The sequence below is a fragment of the Takifugu flavidus genome, chromosome 5 (assembly GCF_003711565.1).
Source record: "Takifugu flavidus isolate HTHZ2018 chromosome 5, ASM371156v2, whole genome shotgun sequence".
In the NCBI taxonomy this organism is placed as follows: Eukaryota; Metazoa; Chordata; class Actinopteri; order Tetraodontiformes; family Tetraodontidae; genus Takifugu; species Takifugu flavidus.
Window position 1 is genome coordinate 13,667,655 of NC_079524.1, and position 15,735 is coordinate 13,683,389.

At 47.6% G+C, this 15,735-nt stretch overlaps 1 protein-coding gene across 5 annotated transcripts; it reads right to left on the reverse strand.

Moving 5' to 3' along the window:
* Positions 1 to 268: 268 nt before the first annotated feature.
* Positions 269 to 15,668, reverse strand: snapc4 (small nuclear RNA activating complex, polypeptide 4). 5 transcript variants are annotated; one of them, XR_008950735.1, is made up of 22 exons: positions 15,509 to 15,668; positions 14,969 to 15,082; positions 14,850 to 14,887; positions 14,563 to 14,769; positions 14,357 to 14,479; positions 13,703 to 13,843; positions 13,549 to 13,627; positions 13,280 to 13,361; positions 13,091 to 13,192; positions 12,944 to 13,016; positions 12,668 to 12,832; positions 12,428 to 12,578; positions 11,990 to 12,096; positions 10,329 to 10,423; positions 10,067 to 10,161; positions 9,563 to 9,669; positions 7,706 to 9,457; positions 6,943 to 7,624; positions 6,395 to 6,693; positions 658 to 1,821; positions 483 to 558; positions 269 to 409 (listed from the first exon to the last, which is right to left on the reverse strand). XR_008950735.1 is itself a non-coding variant. In XM_057034066.1 (21 exons), the coding sequence occupies exons 1-21, from the start codon at positions 15,558 to 15,560 to the stop codon at positions 2,310 to 2,312; spliced, it is 4,524 nt and encodes a 1,507-aa protein (XP_056890046.1). In that variant the 5' UTR covers positions 15,561 to 15,668; the 3' UTR covers positions 2,100 to 2,309. The 5 variants fall into 5 exon arrangements, 3 of the variants coding, with proteins under 3 accessions (XP_056890046.1, XP_056890044.1, XP_056890043.1); XR_008950734.1 differs by lacking the exon at positions 269 to 409 and having other exon boundaries at positions 426 to 558; XM_057034066.1 differs by lacking the exons at positions 269 to 409; positions 483 to 558; positions 658 to 1,821 and adding an exon at positions 2,100 to 2,450 and having other exon boundaries at positions 14,563 to 14,591; positions 14,673 to 14,769.
* Positions 15,669 to 15,735: the final 67 nt, after the last annotated feature.

The window sequence follows — 15,735 nt, forward strand, 5'->3', positions numbered from 1 at the left end:
GCAAGGGTTGCCCCTCTTAAACCCATAACTATCCCGCGGCTGGAGCTGACAGCGGCTACCTTAGCTGTTAAGGTGGACACCATAATAAAGAAAGAACTGCAGATTCCACTGTCAGATTCCAAGTTCTGGACAGACAGCACCGCTGTACTCAAGTACATAGCAAATGAGAAGAACAGATTCAAGACATTTGTGGTGAATCGGATCGCTATGATCTTACAAGCATCAAGAGTGGGGCAATGGAGCTACATCAACTCAAGGTTGAATCCAGCTGACTACGCTTCCAGGGGTCAAAGGGTGAGTGTGTTCACACAGAACAAAGTATGGATCTCAGGGCCTGCTTTCCTCAGCAAGCCAGAATCAGAATGGCCAGACCAGTGTGTTCACTTGGAGGAGCTTACAGTGGTAGATCCTGAGGCCAAGAAAGGCATACTCGTTAACGCTACTACAGTAGAAGAAAACACTGATGTAATGCAACAACTAACAGAACACTTCTCTTCCTGGATACGGCTAAAAAAGGCGGTGGCATGGCTCGCTCGAGTCAAAGGGACGCTGGTGAACCTGTCAAAGAAGAGAAAGGAAATGAATGAATCATACAAGGACCAAGAACAAGTGAACAAAGAAATGACAAGCTATAAGAGGAGTCTCAAACAGACTTACCTGACTCTGGACGATCTGCGACAAGCTGACCTGGATATCATCCGTCATTGTCAGCAAAGGAAGAGGAAATGTCTTCTCTTCAGAGAAAAGGAATGCAACTTCTTGCTAGCGTTAGACTGATGAGTAAGCCACTGCTAGACCTCAAGCTAATCAAACCTCTACAGGGACAGCACTAGACTGGTTTAGATTATATTTATCTGATAGATACCAGTTTGCTCATGTCCATGGTGTTCCCTCTTCATACAGTAGGGTTAGCCATGGAGTTCCTCAAGGTTCTGTACTTGGACCAATCCTTTTCATCTTGTACATGCTTCCCTTAGGGAACATTATTCAGCAGCATGGGATAAATTTTCATTGTTATGCTGATGACACTCAGCTTTATCTATCAATGAAACCAGAGGAGACAGAGAAGTTAGTGAAGCTTCAGACCTGTCTTAAAGACAAAGTCCTGGATGTCTTCAAATTTCCTCCTCCTTAACTCAGGAAAAACTGAGGTCATGGTGTTTGGTCCTGAACCTCTCAGGGATAAATTAGTTCACATGATCACTCTAGATGGTATCTCATTAACATCTAGTCTCTCTGTGAGGAATCTTCTACCCCTCTCTTCTTCTCTCCTACCTATTCTATCCTCTACCTGTCCTCCACCTTCTCTCTCTACCCAGCAGGCCATCAGCAGGAGGGTCCCCCTACATGAGCCTGGTCCTGCTCAAGGTTTCTTCCTGTTAAAGAGGAGTTTTTCCTTGCCACTGTTGCTTGTCTGGGGTTAGGCCCAGGGATTCTGGAAAGCGCCTTGAAACAATTCTGATTGTAAAAGATGCTATACAAATGAAGATTGATTGATTGATTGCCAGACACATAGACAGACAGATACCAGCAGGGTGACATTTGCTTGCTGCTTCAGGGCTATGGTGGTTCTGATTTCAGCCATTTCTCCCGAAGATTATCCACATTTCCTCAAATCACAGACATGAACTGAGGTGAACCTTCAACTCTGATTACCTTCTGCTGTCAGGCATCAGTCCTGCTCCCTGAGCATGGAACCTGATCACATATCCCGATCCACTGATCCTGCTCTCAGTTCAGAATCAGTTCTCAGTTCCCAGGATCAGTGCTCGGGATCAATGATCAGTGGTTGGGATCTGGATCAGGATGGTACTACTGCATCTACAGCAGTAAAGGAGACAAAAATCTGTCTGACTCAGTTTGTATTTTATGTACTAAGGTAGAAAAACCTGAAGTAAAGGTCAACAAATGGCAACACTCAAGCACTAAAGGAACTTTGGTTTTGACTTTTTTTTGCATCTTAGATTTAAAATACGGTACTTCTCTTTCCTGGTCAGAACACAAAAAGCTGCAGAAAGTTTAGTCATGTGACTCAAAGATTAAATGTGTCCGCAGGTCTTTAGAGACAGGATGGTCCGCTTTAACAGAAAATTCACAACTCATTTGTGAAGATTTTATTGACAAAAATAAACTATTGGGTAAAACTGAATACAAAACTCAGATTTGAAAAACTCTTTGAATGAGTTATTATTTGGAAGAGTTTTGGCTCAAACAGGATGTAGCAAGTAAATAAACAATGGAAGAGTCACTATATGTTAAAATCCAGAATATCAAAACACGTTTGAAGAGGAAAAACATGGACATTATCTTTAGCCTGGACACTGGAGGTCAGAGTTCTCAGCCAGCCTGGGCAGGTTCAGTTCTGTTTCACTCTGGATTGAGAGGGTGCTAGTAATTCCTGAAAAATGATTGGCTGGAGCTCCTGACCCTTGCAACTGCAGTGATGATCTCTGGAGATAAAAAGAAAGGACATTCTGATCCATCTTCTGATTATTGGTGCTGTAGTTTTATGAGAGAAGAGCAGCTGGACCTGGGTCATTGCTGGATTAACCCACTTTATCTATATGGCGCTTTTAATTCAATCATTGCATCGAGGCTGGTGTCTAATCTGACAGATGTTGGCCTCTGCAACACAATCTGCAAAAACACTGCATAAATAACCTCTATTGATCCTGTAGGAAATTCAGCACCATAGTTACAGCCTGTATATATATTTATCTTGGTTGCAATGACTTTTATATACTCTTTACATATCTGTGAACTCTGTAAATACAAACATATAGATTGATATCCATCCATCCATCCATCCTCTACCGCTTATCCGGGGTCAGGTCGCGGGGGCAGCAGCCTAAGGAGAGAAGCCCAGACTTCCCTCTCCCCAGCTACCTCCTCCAGCTCATCCGGAGGGATCCCCAGGCGTTCCCAGGCCAGTCGAGAGACATAGTCTCTCCAACGTGTCCTGGGTCTCCCCGGGGGTCTCCTACCGGAGGGACATGCCCTGAACACCTCACCAGGGAGGCGTCCAGGGGGCATCCTGACTAGATGCCCAAGCCACCCCATCTGGCTCCTCTCAATGCGGAGGAGCAGCGACTCTACTCCGAGCTCCTCCCGGATGGCAGAGCTTCTCACCCTATCTCTAAGGGAGAGCCCAGCCACCCTACGGAGGAAGCTCATTTCAGCCGCTTGTACCCGTGATCTTGTTCTTTCGGTCATTACCCAAAGCTCATGACCATAGGTGAGGGTAGGAACGAAGATCGACCGGTAAATCGAGTCGAGACCGGTAAACTCTCTTCACCACAACGGACCGGTGCAGAGTCCGCATTACTGCGGATGCCGCACCGATCCGCCTGTCGATCTCCCGCTCCATTCTTCCCTCACTCGTGAACAAGACCCCGAGGTACTTAAACTCCTCCACTTGGGGCAGGATCTCCTCCTTTACCCAGAGAAAGCACTCCACCTTTTTCCGGTCGAGAACCATGGCCTCGGATTTGGAGGTGCTGATTCTCATCCCAGCCGCTTCACATGCGGCGGCGAACCGATCCAGTGATAGTTGGAGGTCACGGGCCGATGACGCCAACAGGACCACATCATCCGCAAAAAGCAGAGACCCGATCCTGAGGTCACCAAACCGGATCCCCTCAACACCATGACTGCACCTAGAAATTCTGTCCATAAAAATTATGAACAGAATCGGTGACAAAGGGCAGCCCTGGCGGAGGCCAACCCTCACCGTAAACGAGTTCGACTTACTGCCAGCAATTCGGACCAAACTCTGGCACCGATCGTACAGGGAGCGGACAGCCCGTATCAGCGGGCCCGACACCCCATACTCTCGGAGGACCCCCCACAGGACCCCCCGAGGGACACGGTCGAATGCCTTCTCCAAGTCCACAAAACACATGTGGACTGGTTGGGCAAACTCCCATGCACCCTCGAAAACCCTGCTGAGGGTGTAGAGCTGGTCCACTGTTCCACGCCCAGGACAAAAACCACATTGCTCCTCCTGAATCCGAGGTTCGACTATCCGGCGGACCCTCCTCGCTAGTACCCCTGAATAGACCTTACCAGGGAGGCTGAGGAGTGTGATCCCCCTACAGTTGGAACACACCCTCCGGTCCCCCTTCTTAAAAAGAGGGACTACCACCCCGGTCTGCCAATCCAGCGGCACTGCCCCCGATGTCCACGCGATGTTGCAGAGTCGAGTCAACCACGACAGCCCTACAACATCCAGAGCCTTAAGGAACTCTGGGCGGATCTCATCCACCCCCGGGGCCTTGCCACCGAGGAGTTTTTTGACTACCTCGGCAACTTCAGCCCCGGAGATACGAGAGCCCATCTCCAGGTCCCCAGGCCCTACTTCCTCACTGGAAGGCGTGTTGGTGGGATTGAGGAGGTCCTCGAAGTATTCCTTCCACCGATCCACAACATCCCGAGTTGAGGTCAGCAGCACACCATCACCACTATACACAGTGTTGACAGTGCACTGCTTCCCCCTCCTCAGACGCCGGATGGTGGTCCAGAACCTTTTCGAGGCCGTCCGAAAGTCGTTCTCCATGGCCTCACCGAACTCTTCCCATGCCCGAGTCTTTGCCTCGGCAACCGCCGTAGCTGCACTCCGCTTGGCACGCCGGTACCCATCTGCTGCCTCAGGAGTCCCACAGGCCAGTAAGGCCCGATACGACTCCTTCTTCAGCTTGACGGCATCCCTCACCGCTGGTGTCCACCAGCGGGTTCGGGCATTGCCGCCACGACAGGCACCAACCACCTTGTGGCCACAGCACCGGTCAGCTGCCTCAACAATGGAGGCACGGAACACGGTCCACTCGGACTCAATGTCCCCCGCCTCCCCCGGGACATGGTCAAAGCTCTCCCGGAGGCATGAGTTGAAGCTCCTTCTGACAGGGGACTCTGCCAGGCGTTCCCAGCAGACCCTCACAACACGTTTGGGCCTGCCAGGTCTGTCCGGCATCCTTCCCCACCATCGGAGCCAACTCACCACCAGGTGGTGATCAGTTGACAGCTCCGCCCCTCTCTTCACCCGAGTGTCCAGAACATGCGGCCGCAAATCCGATGACACAACCACAAAGTCGATCATCGATCTGCGGCCTAAGGCGTCCTGGTGCCAAGTGCACATGTGGATGCCTTTATGTCTGAACAAGGTGTTCGTTATGGACAATCTGAGACGAGCACAGAAGTCCAATAACAAAACACCACTCGGGTTCAGATCAGGGGGGCCGTTCTTCCCAATCACACCTCTCCAGGTCACACTGTCATTGCCAACGTGAGCATTGAAGTCACCCAGGAGGACGAGGGAGCCCCCAGAAGGGGCACTCTCCAGCACTCCCTCTAAGGACTCCAAAAAGGGTGGATACGCTGAACTGCTGTTTGGACCATAGGCACAAACAACAGTCAGGATCCGTCCCCCCACCCGAAGGTGAAGGGAGGCTACCCTCTCATCCACTGGGGTAAACTCCAATACACAGGCACTGAGCTGGGGAGCAACCAGAATTGCCACCCCTGGTCGTCGCCTCTCACCATCGGCAACTCCAGAGTGGTAGAGAGTCCAACCCCTCTCAAGAAGACTGGTTCCAGAGCCCTTGCCGTGCGTCGAGGTGAGGCCAACTATATCTAGTCGGAACTTCTCAACCTCGCGCACCAACTCAGGCTCAGACTTTAAACCTACCTATTTGAAAAAGCTTGTCACTAATTCTGTAGTTGCAGTTATTATCCTAGACAGACAAATTATCATACCTAGGGGGTTGTCTAATTATTAGGGTTAACATCTAAGTTATGCTGCTATAGGCCGAGGCTGCCGGGGTCCAAAAACATGATTCCTGACAGGTCACCCCACTGGGTCCTGTCCTGTCCTGTCCTCCTCACCAAGTAGACCAGTGATGTTATTCCTTGTGGAGTTTTTCTGCTTCCTCTGTATTCCTCTGTATTCATCTACAGGTATCATGGCCTTCATAGCTGTATGCTGACCTACTGACCTCCGACCCCACTGACCCACTCAACTTGACTCTACTGGCAGCTTATTTTAATTAATATAATGTATTTCTATGTTCTACCTATTCTCTCCTCTACCTGTCCTCCCCCTTCTCCTCTCTCTCTACCCAGCCAGCCATCAGCAGGAGGGTCCCCCTATACGAGCCTGGTCCTGCTCAAGGTTTCTTCCTGTTAAAGGGGAGTTTTTCCTTGCCACTGCTGCTTGTTGGGGGTCAGGCCCTGGGGTTCTGTAAAGCGCCTAGAAACAATTCTGATTATAACAGACACTATATAAATAAAGATTGATTGATTGATAGTGAAGCAAATGAGTTACCATCAAGTAATGATGGGGCACATCCTGAACTAGGGGAAAGATGAAAAGACCTTTTCTAATAATGGCAGATCTCACCTCAGCTCTCTCTCTTTTTCCTGTTTCATAAATTTTTTTCAGCTGCTGCTGCTGCTCCTCCTCTTCTTCTTCTTCTTCTTCCTCTTCCTCCTGGCTGGTATGTTGGAGCACAGTCGTCTCCGTGACCGGTTGTATAGAAGCCAGGAGGGCGGGGACAGTGAAGCAGGACAGGAAGCGGGCCTTCAGTAAATGGTAGGCAGGGTTACTTGAAAACCGCTCGGCCACCAGCTGACGTACTGCTGCCACAAGCCCCGCCTCCTCCAGCGCTCCCCTCTGAAGCGTTGGGCTCATGGAGGGAGCTGCCAAGAGACAAAACAGGCACCTTAAGAAGGTGGTATCATGCTGATTCCATACGTTAATGTGTAATGACACCCTCTGGTGGCTGGCTGCAGCAGTGAGCCTGATCTTTAAAGTAAACATTTGAAATGCACAATATATATGATTAATTTAAGAAAGATGATGCAATAAAATGGTAGAGCCACTATTCTTTTAAGAGGTTATTTGACTTGTGTTTTTTTAAGAGGGCTTCAGAACCTCCTTTGTGTTACCTGATGTAGGTTCGGCGGCAGAGGCTGGCAGGTCTGGGGGCTGTGTGGTTACGGTGGTGGTGCTGCATGGTTTAGGCTTGGTTTGGGGGTGTCTGGTTTCTAATACCTGACTCAGTAGCCGCAAGGAAGATTTGGTCAAAGAGTTCTTGGCATGGAGCAGCACACTGAGGGTGGTCAGATTGCTGACAAAGGGGGGTAGATAAGGAAGAGCCACATCTACTCCGGGGACCACCACCCCTCTCCGATCACTCAGCCAATCACCAACTGCACCATGTGAGTGTGAAAAGATCAGGGATGGATCAAAGTTGAGCTTAAAAGGAAGGGGCATTTTTTTGTGGTGGGAGGGAGTCGTGAAAACCAGTGGAGGTGAAGCTGGAATTTGGACAGGATACAGTATGGATCGTGAAGGAAGGGGAGTGGGATTTAGGGGGGAGGACAGTTTTAGGTAGGGTGGCTGTGGGCCAGCTGTAGCTGGGTGTATGACTGAAGGCAGGTCTGAATCTTTCTGTACCAGTGTAAATGGGAGGCCAAGGAGTGGAGACATTTCCATCAAAGCAGTGCCCATGACCGACACAGTTTGATCAGCCCTTCCTCCCAACCGCGGTAGTAGAAACCTATCTGGGCTACAAAAATGGTGGTGATTCTTACAAGAAGGGGAAGATCTCTTTTTCTTTCTTTCAGCCTGGAAAGACAAACAAAGAGTATGAGGTGTCATATCAGATCAAATAAAATGAGACAGTCTAACCTCCTCAACAAGTCTCACCTTTGCCTTAGATGCTTCTTGAAAAGCTCTTGCTCTCTGACTCAGCTTCCGAAGCCTCTTCCCTACCACAACTGAAGCTGGTTTACAGTCAGCTTCAAGAAACCTTCCAACTGATTGACCTGTCTCAACTCCATGCTGGCCATCAGAGCTGCTTGTTCTGTTCGACTCCTTCCCTCTCTGTTTCCTCATTCTTGAGTCAAAGTTACCGGTAGGAGATGCATTGAGATCAGCGGTATAGTTGTGATCATGAAAAGGTGAGGTTAAAGAGGAGGCAGCTGTGGGTAAAATGGGCTGAGGTGGGGCTAAATGTTCTTGGGCTCGTGACAGAGTGGTGTCAGAGCAGGCAGGTTTGTGGTCAGGAACAACATTCTGCCTGACGGGAGCAGCTGAGGGGGGTAGCATACACAAAGAGACAACTTTGTGTGTGTCTGGGCCAGTGTCAATAAGAGGAGAGGAAACCCGGAGGTCTGGAGAAGCACTAGCACTGGCTGATGTCTTCCCAGACACTAAGAGGGCAGATACAGGAGGACCAATCGGTCCGGGAGAAAGAGGGAATGGGAAGGCCATGATCACACTAGGAGATGAAGTGGGAGGGGTGATGAAAGTAGGAGTTAGGAGTTGAAGGGAGGGAACAGAAGATGGAGGAATGAAGACAGCTCTAGGCAACACAGGATTCATCTGGGGAGGTAACTGACGAACAGTTCCGGAGTGATTCTGATGGGTTGCAGCGAGGCCCTGAAGAGAAGAGGCTTGTGGTGGGACAGCTGTAGTTGGTTGGTGACATGGAGATGGATGAAGCAATTGCTTCTGCTGCTGCTGCTGGACCTGCTCTAGGTGTAGACTTGGCTGTATCTGAAAGTCTTGCAGCCTCTGCTTCTGCCTCCTCCTTTGCAGCATCCCTGCCAGAGTTTTTGGATCCTTTAGCTGGGAGGATAAAACTGGAGATGGTGGAAATATCATTTCACTTTTTCTCTTCTTGATAATTTCCTTGCAGCCCACAGAGTCCACATTCATGGTTTGGAGGAAAAGCAGGAAGATGGCAGTGGAGGAGAGCACTTTCTTCTGTCCTTGCTCCCTGAGCTTGGCAGCAGTGGTCACCGTGGATCGAGAGGGGATCATCAGGTTTCCAATCCAGGGTGTTACTGATGCCTTCAGCTCATAGTCCATCCTCCTGTGTGTGGACCGTGGCATGGTGTTGGGTGGAACTTTAACTGCTGGCCGGAATTTGTCTGCCTGGTGGGAAAGGTGAGCTTGCAGTTGGTCAGATGTTACCATCAGAGTAGAGGTGTTGAAGAATTTCTCCAGACGCTGTTCCACAGGGGGAGGTCCTATGATGACAGAACGTCCATATTGTCCCAGAATGGTGGAACGGATGTTTTTTGTATCCTGGGCCTGGTAAGGGGATGGAAACTCTGCTGGCCGAAATTGGAGGACTGTGAAGGCTGGAGGATTTTCTGCTGGAGTCCACTCTGGCATTGGGGGGAAGGAGTACATCACCTCCTTCTTCTCCTCCTTGACCTCCTTCTCCACTTCCACACTGCTTGATTGGTCCATCACCGCCTTTAGTTTCTTTCTCTTCTTCTTCCCCTCTTCATCACTGTCCATGTACTCTACAATCATCTCCTCCTCCTCCTCCCTGATCTCCTTTTCCATATCCTTGTCCAGTTTTGTCTGCCTTTTGCTTATTTTCTGAGCTGGGGCATTGCTCCTGTACCTCTTTATTTTTGCAGGTTTACTAACTTTTTTCTTTTTCTGTTGGTAGAACAAAGATGGACAGTTGTTGGTATATTAGGTGATATTTAATCAAAATTAAAGGGTTTAAACTGAGCATGTAATACGTGGAGTCAGGACATCTACCTTTACCTTAGTGGGACACGGAGGTATTCTGTTCAGCTTCCTCCACTCTCGAAGACACTGAGCATCGGTACGGTGAGGAATCTCTGCTGCTATCTTTGCCCAGCGGCCTGGTGGGGGGAAAGAAGGGAGAGAGAGAGAGAGAGAGAGAGAGAGAGAGAGAGGAGAGAGAGAGAGAGCGAGAGAGAGAGAGAGAGATGAGAGAGAGAGAGAGAGCAGAGAGAGAGAGAGAGAGAGGAGAGAGAGAGAGAGAGAGAGAGAGAGAAGAGAGAGAGAGGAGAGAGAGAGAGAGAGAGAGCGAGAGAGAGAGAGAGAGAGAGAGAGGAGAGAGAGAGAGAGAGAGAGAGAGAGAGAGAGGAGAGCCAGGGAAAGATAAACAGGAAAAGAGGGAGAGAGAGGGACAGAGGGGTGGGGGAGGGAGAGAGAATTAGAGAGAGAGAGAGACAGGGAGAGAAATAAATCAATCAATATTTAAATATTGTGTGAGAGTGTGAGAGAGACTCGCACCAACTCCATGTTTCTCCACTAGTTTCCGCAGTGACTCGGTCTCCTGTTTGTCAAAAGCTCCTTTCCTTGTTTCTGCCTTGAGACTCTCAAAATACCTGCACCCCCAACACAACACAGTAAGTCATTTCTGAACAGACAAGAACCATTCAAAAGTTTTCTAAATATTACTATCATACTGACATATTTTAACATTAATATTTTACTACACTTGAATTCAACACATGAAATGTGTCATTAATAAACAGTCACTAAGATATTTTACCTGTCTCTACAGGCACCGTCATGACGACCGGGAACCTCCATTCTGATTTTCCACCAGTCCTTTTCTCCATACCGAGATACTGCCCGCAATAACAACTGGCACAAGGAGACAGGCAGTCAGACAGACAATAGTACTGACCACCGTACTGACAACAAAGCCAAAGAGTTTATTATCAGTGTCATTTTACATACAGGGCATGGAGGAGACTTGGGAGGTGGGGGGGGACTCAACACCCACTCTTCTGAGTGCTCTACAGATTAGACAGTTACAATGGAGGTTTAAAGGGGAAGTAAGCAACCAGCAGCTTTTACTAGTGTTGCTGTAGGCAGCACCTTTTCTGAACTACCCAGTTGACTGTAGGTGAGGAAATCCAGCAGGCCATCGCAGAGGGACTGGTTGGTGCCCAGATTAACCAGTTCATGAAGTAGGTGTTGTAGGCTGATGATGTTTACATAAAGGTATCAATTTGGTGGTTAAGAGCTGGGTAGTGAATCCAGGCAATGGCATTGTCTGAGGGATGTGTGAGCTGTGAATATGAGCTCAGTCCATCATCCACAACCATCAATGCTATCAAGTGTTGCTTTTCAGGGGTGTCATCATGCAGCCGCCTTGTATGGTCACAGGGTTTTATACCCTGTCACAGGCTCTTCCTGTTCCTGAAGGTGTACTGGTCTTCCTGACACACCTAGACAGAATGGCTCTGGCTGCTTTCAGACCAGAAGGCAATGTTGTAGACTCTCTGAAGCTGGTGCTGATGGGCCCGGCGTGGGTTGCATTCTCTACACATGTATTGATTTAATGTGACACTTTTAACAGGAAAGTGAGGTGGTCAGAGAAGCTGATGGTAGGGAGGGGTGTTTCCTTGCATGCTTCCTTGATGGCTGCGTAAACCAAATTCAGAGTGTTTCTTTCTTTGACCTGAAAGCCCATAATCACATACTGGTGTACTTTGGGCCACACAGACTTGAGGTTGTGATGTTCAAGTCCCTGTAAAGGATGAGAACTATTCTGGGTGTGATCTCTGCCTCTCTAGCTCTGACAGAGGATGAAGCGCCTGCACTTAACATCCATAAACTTTGCCAGCTGTGACTGTTGTCTGCAGACCACCAGTGTGTCACCAAGCATCAACAGGTGTGTTTCTGCTGCAGGATGTTTGGGGAAATTTTTACGAGGCCGTTGGTGCATGTCTCCACTGCAGGAACCTGCCCCAAACGACCCTTTATAGGAACTTTTACAACCTGAGTCCCTGCTCCAGGGCTGATTGGCTAAACCTAGAGCAGGAAGTGACCCAGCAGAAGAGGAGTATGAGCCAAGCGCTTCAGCAGCCATTGCCATGGAGACAACAAACAAACCAGAAAGGCAGCAGCCACCTGTCTGGTTTAGTATTTTATTAGTATAACAACACAACAGTGCTGTTTACTATTCATGAACACACATTCAAGTCCGACCCCACAGTGCACACATAACCACTGAGAGGGCCAAGTGAGAGGAATGGCTCCTGGAACATTCCTGTCCACAGTATTTACCAGGATTGCCTGCAGTGGAAACATGCCAACTGATGTAAATGATGACTCCACCTCCAGTCCTCTCAGTTGTAGCTGAATTTTAGCAGTACAATACTCATGTAGTACTGTGTTTTAAATTGGGTTTGGGCCTCCTACCTGGTCCTCTTCAGGAGTCCATGGACCTTTTCTCAACCTTGGATCCAACACATTGTTCCACCTATAGATCAGTTGAGCTGGATCACGACCCTCCATGAAATAGCTCACTAAGAGCAAGACAGAAAGAGAACTTGTATAATTGGTGTTGAAACTGCTTTCACAATTTCAGTATTTGAATTACCAATTTAGCATACATGTGATGTCATTGCTATGTTGTATTCATGTATTCTGCATGTCATTGCTGTGTGTGACCAGAGATGCGTCCTGACTCTGCCTGTGATTTTGACTCTGCCTGTGGCATCGTGACTCAGTGATTCATGGCTGTCTGTGATGTCATGACTGCAGAATGACATGCCTCTGCCTGTGATGTTGTGACTCTGATATCATGACTGTGATGTGGTGACTCTGCCTGTGATGTCATGACTGTGTTGCCTTTACTCTGTGTGTATGGGATGAAGTTCCCAATCCTCATTTTTTCCACAAGTTCTTTCAACAGAGTATCTTCAGCCGTTGTCCAGCTGCAGCGTTTAAGTGAGTCAGAGGCGAAACGCTGATAGGTCTGTAGACACATGAAGCCTGTCCTACCCGTCTGCAAGAGGGAAGGTAGTAAAACAAACACAACAAGATAGAGAAAGATGGACGTTGACCGACAGATGGGTGTCCCTCCTCCCATCTTACCCCCAGCTCTGCAGCAATAGTCTCCCAGTGCCTTTCTTCATACTTCCTGCTGAGCTGTTTCAGTGTGTCAACCTCTTCCTGACTCCACCCACTTTTATTGATAGACGGGTGGAGGAAGTTTTGCCAGAAGCAGCGAAGGTCCTCTGCATCCCTTGTTCCTTCAAACTAAGAGTGAGCAAGGAGAGGAGAAAAAAGGGGAGGGAAAGAAACAAGCTCATGACTAAAAGTAAGACATTTGCTTTGCATCACAAGTGTAATTGGTGAACTTTAACCCACATCAATATTTGAAATTTTCTGCCAATCAAGGTCTTCGTATCGATCCCCAATTAGCTCTCCCTCCTTCTTCTCTCTGTGTAGTGACAGACAAACTTTATCTTCCTTATCATAACATACGTGATGTAGACAACAGAAACTGACAGTCACCTGAGCAATTCAATCTCTCTCTCCAGGCCATCTATCTGCTCTCTTAACTGCTGCTTTTCACTTCCACAAGCTGACAGCAGCTTCTGACTCAGGTAGTCTACCCTGGACAGACAGGGAGTCACTGCTGGGTATACTAGCATAACTGCATATTAGTCAAGTAACAATACTGAAAAAATGGTTGAAGGGTACTTGGAGAGTTTGGGCTGGATTTGTCTCCTGAGACCGTCCCTGGATACTGAGTGAATCAGTAAAGTCTTCTGCCAGCTCTCCCCTGGACACACACCCACACAGAAAAACACACACACACATACACACACTGTCAGGCCACCATCAGCCTGACCAGCTGAATCTTGACACAGTTTAGATTTATCAAATCTGAGGGTTCATAATCATAACAACAAGCATCAGATTTTCTTGTGAACATGTGGAGCTCTAAAAGTCACCAGAATATGTCTTACATCTCTTCACTTTCTTATTGTCAAGACAACCAGTCATTCTGCTGCTCTTCTCCTTTGACTCCTGATTGGCTGGTGGCCCCTAAAAAGCCAAAGAACCATCTGAGTGTTTTCAGCAGTCCAATCACAAATGTCTCTCTTTATCTGTCCATCTCACCAGTCCTGTCAGTTTGTCCTTGAAATAGGGTTTAAGGAAGCGACCCAGAAACATATTGATTGGAATCTGGTATGAGGAGGTTGGACACGGTTCTCTGTGAGGTTCTTTAATTGGTCCAGACAGCTGAGACACCACCTCCTTCTACAGAGACAATTAAAGGTGGTTCTATGACAATACAAAACTTTATAGTCATCACATTTATATACATACAGGAGTCCCAAAGGTTTTAGAGGATTTTATACTGTCATTTTGTTATAATAAAATGGAAAAGATGTAATATTCTTCCATCAATCCACAGCATATGAGCTTTGACAAAGCAAACATGGATATTTTAGTAACATTACTAAAGAAAAGAAGGGGTGGTTTCAGTGAAGAAGCTCATGAAGTCAATCAGTTCTATTGTTCTCTCAGAGAATAACAGGCTGTTCCAGCCTAACAGAGTCTATTTAGAAACAAGACTGTCCTTCCAGGATAGAGGGTAGCCTTCTACCGGTAATTTCCTTTCTTATCTTCACACTTTCTTCTTGAGGGTCCTATCCTGTGAATATGAAAAATCAATCCTACTCTAGTTCACAATCTCATTTGTCAGTAGGGCAACAGTAACGGAGTGTCACAATCACCTTCAGTCAGTCACATCACAATTACAGTTCTGACCTGCTGCTTCTCATTCTGTCTCAGGAGTGTCTCCAACTTCTCCAGAGCCTCCTGAACCACCTGCTGGTAGACGAGGTTCACTTGGAGACAAGATTCCACTGTCAAGGCAAGACCAAGCTCACTCTGGTCAGACAGAAAGGCAGACAGTAAGACAATGTTCTGGCTGTTGGAGACAATTACAGCAGTGTTTAAAGGTTGTCACTGACCTCATCGCTGCTGCTGCTTCTGTCAGCATCTGAGCACACAACATACAAAAAGACAGGTAGCGACATCTGTTGGTCACATTTCCATGGAGACAGATTGTTAAGACTATTACCTGACACACAGACAGGACTATGTGGTCCCAAGACATCCTCAAGGTTTTGGATCTCCTTCTGAATCTTGTCTCTCTCGGCTAGAAGAACTGCTACAGACTGTCACAGATACACACATGACTCTCTGGACCAGATCAACATTAACTCTCTGCTGATAAATGACAGGATGAGCTTTTTACCTGTGTACCCCCATCCGACTCATCATCAGTACCTTCATCTGTTCAAAGAAACAAAGGGTCAACTGTTAGACAGTCAGTCATTCAGTCAGCCAGAAAGTAAGACACTCACAGAGACACACCTGTCTCACTGCTCAGAAGCTCCAGGTCAGTGTGTGTTACAGACAGACTCTGCTCCAACTCCTGCACCTGCTGTTGAATCAGGTCTCTCCGGGCCGACACAGAGAGAGACATGTCTACACACACACACACACACACACACACACACACACACACACACACACACACACACACACACATTTATAGCCACAAACTAATTAATTGAGTAATCTGTACGGATGTATCTTTTTTAGGATATATTATAGGAACATTATTTATATGTAAAGCTGTCTAACTTTGGATGAAATGATTTGGCTTAACACTCAGAAAGAACATAGGAGTAATGTAGGCGACAAGGTCGAAAAATATATCGTAGGGAGGAGGAATAAGAAATTTTGATCAGATCAGGTTTTAAAATGACCAAATTCGTCACGTGTTACAACTTAATTACATTACTTTTACAAAATGACTTTGCTCGTAGTAGCGGGACATTTGCTACCTGTGCTGGTAGCTCGGTTCTACATCAGAAATGTTAGCATTAGCAGTAACAGCTTCTCTCTCACCTTCGGCAGATCTAATCTCCTCTCGTCTTTCTTTAAAAACTATTTCCTTCATTTATTTTGCCTCATCATTGTTGTCTTGACCGTGACTCCACGCGCCGCAAAGATCCAATCGACGTTAGTCTGTCGTTAACATATTTCCCAGCAGGCAATGCGGCCGACCAAATCCGCCTTCACTTGGACATATTACGTCATAGCGTCGCATAATTAATACGAACCCGGTCCCAGGC

Bases quoted from the DNA above. Each gene is read 5' to 3' on its own strand.
- snapc4 (XM_057034063.1), bottom strand. From the start codon at position 15,560: ATGAAGGAAATAGTTTTTAAAGAAAGACGAGAGGAGATTAGATCTGCC. The intron at 13,362-13,548 runs GTAAGACATATT...GTGTGTGTCCAG, and splicing joins CAATAAGAAAGTGAAGAGAT to GGGAGAGCTGGCAGAAGACT. The intron at 7,625-7,705 runs GTGAGACTTGTT...TTGTCTTTCCAG, and splicing joins AAGAAGCATCTAAGGCAAAG to GCTGAAAGAAAGAAAAAGAG.